This window comes from Elephantulus edwardii, unplaced genomic scaffold (genome assembly GCF_000299155.1).
Source record: "Elephantulus edwardii isolate Elephantulus edwardi_28Jun2011 unplaced genomic scaffold, EleEdw1.0 scaffold00148, whole genome shotgun sequence".
Lineage (NCBI taxonomy): Eukaryota > Metazoa > Chordata > Mammalia > Macroscelidea > Macroscelididae > Elephantulus > Elephantulus edwardii.
The window spans coordinates 2,921,847-2,929,569 of record NW_006399898.1 but is presented as its reverse complement, the minus strand read 5'-3'; the positions used below and the strand labels follow the sequence as shown (position 1 = coordinate 2,929,569).

The 7,723-nt window shown below is 56.8% G+C and overlaps 1 protein-coding gene across 1 annotated transcript in view; it reads left to right on the top strand.

The window, feature by feature from the left end:
* AACS (acetoacetyl-CoA synthetase) overlaps nt 1-5,281 on the top strand; it is a 43,835-nt gene extending 38,554 nt beyond the window's left edge. The window contains exons 16-18 of the mRNA XM_006894624.1: nt 546-604; nt 1,792-1,994; nt 5,144-5,281. Of these exons, the coding sequence (XP_006894686.1) occupies nt 546-604; nt 1,792-1,994; nt 5,144-5,281 (400 nt within the window). The remainder of the gene's footprint in view (nt 1-545; nt 605-1,791; nt 1,995-5,143) is intronic.
* The last annotated feature ends 2,442 nt before the right edge of the window (nt 5,282-7,723 follow it).

The window sequence follows — 7,723 nt, the reverse complement described above, 5'->3', positions numbered from 1 at the left end:
TGTGTGTGTGTGTGTGTGTGTGTGTGTGTGTGTTGGGTCCCTGTCAGTGAAGCTGGCCCTTCCTCTCTACCTCTTGTCATGTCCCTGAGCTGGCCAGCCCCGCCCCTGTGACCTCAGCCTTCTCTCACCCCGACTGAGACCTTTGAAGGTGCTACAGCCCCTAGCTGCTTTGTGGTGTGAGCTGATGCACCCCTTGGCCATCCTATCACCCCTGAAGTGGGCATTATTGTTTGCAGTGTCCAGGGCACAGTCCATTCCAGGGTGGTGGAGGTGTGAGCAAAGATGTGGCGGTGCCCGTGGGCAGCAGAGCAGCCCTGGTAGCACTGGGGCCGGCAGTGGCAGAGAGTGCGGCCCAGCACATGTCTTGGGCTGAAGGACAGGGTGCGGGGCAGTGAGGGGCCTCCTTGGTGTCTTCCTTTAAGTTTATAGAGAGAAGGAAAGGTCAGCGGGGGGGGGGCAGAGGGGCAGTTACTGAGCTGGTGTGGGAGCAGGGAACACCCCTCGCCTGACACCTGCTGACCACTCACCGCCTCGTCTCTTCCCAGTGATGGCACGCTCAACCCCAACGGAGTGCGCTTTGGCAGCTCGGAGATCTACAACATTGGTATGGCCTTGCCTTTCTCCCCCCTATTAATAGGTTGTGAGTAGGGAGGTGTCCCGGAGGCTGTCCTTGGTTGGTCCCTTAGGGGAAGAGTGGACGTTAGCATGTACATCCTTTCCAGAATATTCCTCATACACCTCAGCCCTAGTTCACAGGATGACCTGACAAGAGCTCCCTCAGGGGACCTTGGTTGATGGGTTCTTATTACCCACCTGTCATAGTTGAAGAAACGGAGCACAGAGGCTACCTGAGGGAAAAGGCCACATAGCCCCACACCCCGTGCACACAGAAGTGCACACAGCCCCTCACCAGTGATGCACTCAACATCATGGCCGCCGTGCACACAGCCTCTCACCAATGGTGCACATGGCCCCATGCCCACAGCGCACACGGACGGCCCCATGCCCACAGCGCACACGACCCCTCACTGATGTTGCACACGGCCTCATGCCCACAGCGCACACAACCCCTCACCGATGGTGATGCACACGGCCCCATGCCTACAGCGCACACGACCCCTCACTGATGTTGCACACGGCCTCATGCCCACAGCGCACACGACCCCTCACTGATGTTGCACACGGCCCCATGCCCACAGCACACACAACCCCTCACCGATGGTGATGCACACGGCCCCATGCCCACAGTGCACACAGCCCCTCACTGATGTTGCACACGGCCTCATGCCCACAGCGCACACAACCCCTCACCGATGGTGATGCACACGGCCCCATGCCCACAGTGCACGTGGTCCCTCACTGACAGGACCGGCCTGCATGTGAGGAACTTCAAGTAGACCTGTCCACATCAGACCAGGATGTGGGTCTCTGGGTGAGGGTGTACTTTTGAAGTGCAGTGCGAATGCCCAGGTGGCTCTGGTGCAGGTCAGACTGGAGACAAGCTTCTGTTCCTTCCCCCAGTGGACGCCCAGCCATGAGATGTGCTGCTTTTACATTTCTAATTAATGAAATTAAGTTAGTAGTGCATGCGTGGAGCCGCCTTGTAAAACAGGAAAGCGTCTCACATGAAGATGACTGACTCGTTTCCTGTTTGTTGCCCGGCTCCCTTGGACCAGGTCCCCGAGGGGCTCTTCTCCATGGGCTGGGTGGAGAAGAGACCACACTGGTCAGCTGCTCAGTCTTCCCCTCTGCTGACTGTGGCAGTGACCGTGCCCTGCGTCTGTTTTGCAGTGGAGGCCTTTGAGGAGGTGATGGACAGCCTCTGCGTCCCGCAGTACAACCAGGACGGGGAGGAGCGCGTGATTCTCTTCCTGAAGATGGTTTCTGGCCACCCCTTCCAGCCCGATCTGGTGCGGAGGATCCGGGAAGCCATCCGCCTCGGCCTCTCGGCGCGGCACGTCCCCAGCCTCATCCTGGAGACCAAGGGGATCCCGGTACGAAGCTGATGATGGGCCCCACTCTTGCCATTTGGCAGTGAGGCCAGTCCCCTCTTCACGGGACCCCTGTGCCTCAGGAGAGCTCGGCTTGGGAGGCTTGCTCTCTGCTTTGTGTATTGTGGTCCCAGTTGCTTAACGTCCTCCCCCAGCACATCTTTCTACACCGCCGTCTGTTGTTAGGACTCACTGCACCGTCAGTGCGCCATCAGGGAGGGGCTGGGACTCACAGCGACCGTGTGAGCAATTACTGAAACCACGTGCTGTCTTGTCGTTGTCTCTGCTGCACGTGAGCCCTTTGTTCTCGTCACTGTGTCAGTCGCCTCGTTGAGGATCTTCCTCTTTCGCTGACCCCCGCCTTTCCAAGCATGGTGTATTTTTCCATGGATTGTCCCCTCTTCACAAAATTCCCAACAATGTGATAACAAAGTTTCACCATCCTTAAACCCTAAGGAGCCTGCATTTTCTGTAAGACATTTGTTTGTTCGTTTGGCAGTCCGTGGGATGTTTAGTACTCTTCTCCACCACTGCAGCTCGTAGGCAATTGAGTTTTCTGCCATTCTTATTTGTTGTCCAACTTTCAGATGCGTAGGAAGTCATTTAAAAGGCCATGGCTAAGATCAGGCACATCTTAGTCTTTAAACCGACATCATTGCTCTTTAGAACTTTGGAGAGATCCTTCATAGCATATTTTCCCAACGCAACACGTCTTTTGATTTCTTGACTGCTGTTGCCATGGGGGTTGATTGTGTCCTGCCCCAACTCGTGTTTGGGGTGTGAGTCATGCAGACACCCCAGCTTCCCTGAGCCTTGTTTTCTCCTTGGGGGTGAGGCTGGAACAGCACCGTTGAGTGAGGGCTGCGTGGTGCCGGGAGCTCGCCCTAACACTTTGTCCCCATGTTGCTCCTGACAGCCAGCTCTGTTGGTGCAGGTCACCTCCCCTGAGAGGCCTCCTGGACTTCCGCTTTAAAAGCGGGTCCTCAGTCCTTCCTTGGTGGCACCCACCACTGGCTGTGCTGAGCTGTTTCTTAATTCTTTTTCTTTTCTTTTTAATTTTATTGTTTATTATGTGTTTACCGTCAAATCTGATCTGACTGGTACAGGAGATTGTCCCTCCTTTTCCAGCAGAGCATCTGGTGGATTTGAACTGCGTACCTCTGGGATTGCAATGCAGCTTCTTATTTCTGTCTGCCTGTCTAGAGGGTCAGCTCCTTGAGGGCAGGGACCCCATGCGGACAGCATTTCTGCCCAGAGCTCAGCCTGCTCCCTGGCACACAGCAGATACCCACTGTGGTCACGTGATCACATTGTGAGTGAATGAGTGAGGAAGATGAGGCCTGTCATCTTCACGCCCATCTTACAGATCAGGAGACAAACCTGCCCAGGAAGGGGGAGTTGGTACCTAGAATATATTCCGCCTTCTGCTTGATCCCAGTGGATGGGAATGGGCACTGGGCACGGGAGTGACCCTAGCCGACTCCAGCAGAGTCTGGTAGTCCCTGGTCAGGCCGAGTTGAGGTGTCCCAGCCCTGCTCCCGCCCAGCCTGCTCCTCCCCAGGGAGGGACAAGTATGGCGACCTGGACAAAGCCTGCTTTCCCACCTCCCCCAGGTCTCTTGTTAAAGCAATGTCACGTTTCTTCTATGAGCTAGCAGCAGATGAGTATCAGCTCTGAGCTGCCCGTGGAGCCTTTGTGACACTCGTGGTATTTGCAGTTCAATTCCGGTGAGAGGCCGCCGACACCCAGTGAACTGATGGGCGGCTGCTTGGAAGCCCCCATCAGAGCTGTAATTAGCACACGTGTTGACAGAGTTTTTCAAATGAATGGATTTTAATTACATCTCAGGGTTTGTTTTTTTTTTTAAATAAAAGCCGGTGGGAGCTTCTTAGGGTGCTGACAGGCGTACACTGCACTGCTCTGCTGTTCCAGAAGTTTCTCTGCCCGTGCACACCTCCCCCGCCCCGTGCACACCCACCCTCACCCTGTGCACACACACCCTCATCCCATGCATACCGTACTCCCACCCTGTGACCCCACCCACCCCGTGCACACCCACCCTCACCCTGTGCACACACCACCACCACCACCACCACCACTAGCCTGTTTGGATTCAAGAGGAAGCCTTTGTACTATGTGTGATTTGTATGAAGATTTAAGAGCAGATTGGTTTCCCATTGATTGACTAGGTTGGGTTTCCGTCCGGCAGTCTGTACACACTTGGTTTTGTAACACTGATCTCAGTCCCCACCACGTAGCAGCACTCTTCCCACTTGCTCCCTCAGAGCCCTATCTCCATTCCGCCTCTTCCTAACTTCCTGCCTTCTGAGCTTTCTTGAGGGCAGACGCCGCCCTTGTGAGGAGTGCGTGTCTCCCTGGTGTTCTCAGTCACACATAGACGTCTCTGTTGGTGGCGGAAGCTTGAACCAGGCATGGGTTTGAGCTCAGCTCCCAGCTTTGAAAGGCTGAGAGTGAGGCCATGAGAGGTTCCAGCAGCACTGCTCTGGGGTGAGGCTGCGGATGAAGCGTTTGTGGACGACTGGGAGACACTGGGGACCGTTATGTCCCAGGTGCAGATCACTGGCACCTCTGACTTGGCACAGGAAGCTGTTCCCCCGGAGATAGCGGTAACGGCCAGTGTTCGTTGGCACTTAAGAGAGCTTTGGGGCTTAGCTGCTCGGCCCAGAGCCCCGTGGACAGGGGTGTTATCCCCACGTCCACGCGGTCACCCAGGGTGGTGATGATAGTCGCCGCAGGGCAGCGTCCTTTTGTGGATGCCCAGGGGGCGCATGGAGGAGTTGTGGGCTCTCACCTGGGTCATGGACGGTGACCTCTGAGAACTTGGTCCTCCAGTCCAGCGACAAGCGTCTGATGTGGCCTTGGGAGAGGCAGCAGGGGGGTGACTCGTGCAGGCAGATTCCTTCCCAGCTGGTGGAACAGGCATCCCTGGAAGTCGCTTTTTTAGCCCCACTCGGAGTGGGGAGGTGGAGCACGCTGGGAGCTGGCCTTACGTGCTGGACCTTGAAATTGGTTTTCAGCAGTGCTGGCTTTCTCCTAGACTGGGAGGGGACAGTCGTCCAGATTGGAGTCCCCAGGGTCTTGATGTCAGAGCTGGGCCGTTCATGCACGTTTTCCTCTCTCTTCCCTTTCAGTACACGCTCAATGGCAAGAAAGTGGAAGTGGCCGTGAAGCAGGTCATCGCGGGGAAGTCAGTGGAGCACCGTGGGGCCTTCTCCAACCCCGAGACCCTGGATCTGTACCAGAACATCCCCGAGCTCCAGGACTTCTGAGTGGGGCGCCCGCAGCCCCGTGCTCCCCGAATGCTCTGCGTTCCTGACACCACAGAGACCCCCTGGCTCTGTGCAAGGACATTTGTACTGATCACTCCTGACTCCCAGTCAGATCCCCAGGGTCAGGTGGCCCACCTGCTGAGTGGGGTCCTAGTGGTTTGGGGGCGTGCAGCCTGTTTGGGGGGTGCTGCTTCTGGGTGTGGGTGCTGCCCAGGCGTGCAGTTCCGGTTCCTGCCCGGTCAGGGTGTGGCGGGGTGAAGCTGTGCTGAGCTCCGCTGTGAGGTGCAGCCTGGCTGTGCCCTTCCCAGTCAGGTCGTCTTTCTGTCCATTTCTTGAGGCCTCTTCTCTGTTCCCTCCACACTCCAGGCTCTAGCTGTCCGCTGGCGCCCACCCCTCTCTAGTGGAACATTGACTGTTACAGGGACGCATTGAGTCCACCCGGGCTTCAGCCACCTTCCCACAGCTGGTGGCTAGAACGGGTGGGCTGACCACTGTGCTGTGTACGCGTCACAGGTGGACCATCCCCACCCTGCCCTGTCTTGCCAGCTGACAGAGATAGGTGGGGCTCACGGTTTAGGGGGTTCTCATTTACTCACAGGCTTTCAACGGGTTTTGAATTTTTTTTAATGTTAATTGTTATGTCAGTGTAGGTGTTCTCAGAACCGAGTGTCCGTCCTGGGGGCTGTGTCTCCTCGGGGGATGGCCGGTCAGTGCTGGTCAGTCCCCGTGCCTCGGATCTCCTCTGCAGTTCCAGCATGACAGTGCTGTCAGCAGCACTTGTAAACGGAGCTCCACGCTCAGCCCAGGCACCCTGTGTCCTCTGTCCAGCACTTTACCAAGTTCTGGAATCCTAGAGCATTTGTTTTTGTATATAGATATTTTTTTTTAATGGCACACAGTGAAAAACTTGTGAATCCTCCTTGTTCTGGATTTTAAAAATACAAGAAAAGTGCTCTGAAGACTCTAATGTAATAAATGGCAGATGTGTGTGTGTGTGTGCAGTGTGTTTCCTCAGTGGAGGACGGGCCCTGTGGGTGTGTCGCGCTGGGCCCCCGCAGACTTGTGTGGTCCTCGCTGTGGGGGCCCTTCCTGGGCTCCTGGTCCTGACGAGTCCTGACAGACGACCCTGCAGGAGGGAGCGGGAGGGGTGGCTGGCCGGGCCTGGGCCTCGGGAGCCCCTTGCTTTTTACCAGGAAACGAGTGGCTGTTGTGGAGTCGAACCAGTTACGTCGGCTGGTGTCACACGGCTTCCCGCTGGAAGGGGCCCTGGGACGCTCGAGTGCTTCCCTGAAATTGCTTGTGGCTCGCACGGTCTGATGCTCTGCCTGACGATGCTGCCAGCCGCTGCCTGCCAGGCTCAGACCTGTTCCTCCACCTCCAAGGAACCTTCTCCTGCTGGGCTCCTGACCACCTCACCTGCCCTCCTGCCTGGGCAACCCCTGTGTGTACGGGCCCCCCAGGTCCCCGGCTGCCCGCCTGGCCCTGTTCTGTGTGCTCTCGCCACACTGTTTGCATTTCTGTCCCCCTCACTACACTTGACCCCAAAAGACAAGGGCCAGGTTTACTCATCAGGCTGTGTCTGTCACCTCTGTGAAGACACCAGTCACTGCGTTCAGGGCTCACTCAAACCCAACATGCCCTAGACACCGTTTCCAGTAGGTTCTGTCACAGACAGGACTTGAACCTGAATGGTTTTTTGAGGAGGGACACAGATCAACCCACAGCAGAGGGTAGACTCCGTTTGAGAACCAGGCCATGGTCCCCAGCCTGGGGGGAAGCCTTCGCAGTACTGCTCTCATATATTTTAACCTTTAGGGTTCCAGCTGTAACAGACCCCTCACATCCAGCAGCTCAGTCAGAAGGTTTTCTCTGCTGCAGCAGCCTTGGGGGTGGCTTTGCTTTCTACCGTCACCCAAAGACTCAGGCTTCACCCATCTGGTTGCTTGAGCAAGGAGCCCTGGTGGCACCAAGAGTGAAGTATTAACCCACGAGCCCAAAGTTGAGCAGGTTGAACCCAGCAGCCACTCTGCAGAGCACGGATGAAGTGCCGACTCCTGGAAGGGCAGCCTTGGGAACCGGCGGGCAGCTCTCTGCCCTGAGCGCTGTGAGGGTGGGAGCAGATGCCACAGCAGTGGATTCCCCTCGCCCCAGTGTCCTCAGGATCCCTCGGCACGGTGGCACTGCCATCCACGTGGCCGAGCATGACTTAGTTCATACCACAGCCCTAAGGGGAGGCCGCAACTTGGTTACTTGGCTGCACAGGAAGCTGGGAGGGTAGAGACGGGGCTGGGAGGGTAGAGGCGGGGCTGGGAGGGTAGAGGCGGGGCTGGGAGGGTAGAGATGGGGTTGCTTTTCCTTCAGGTGTTGGGTTAGCTGACCGCTGGTCTGCGGTGGATCACTGACTGGGGTCACAGAGTGAGTGCGTCCAAAGGATGAAAAACT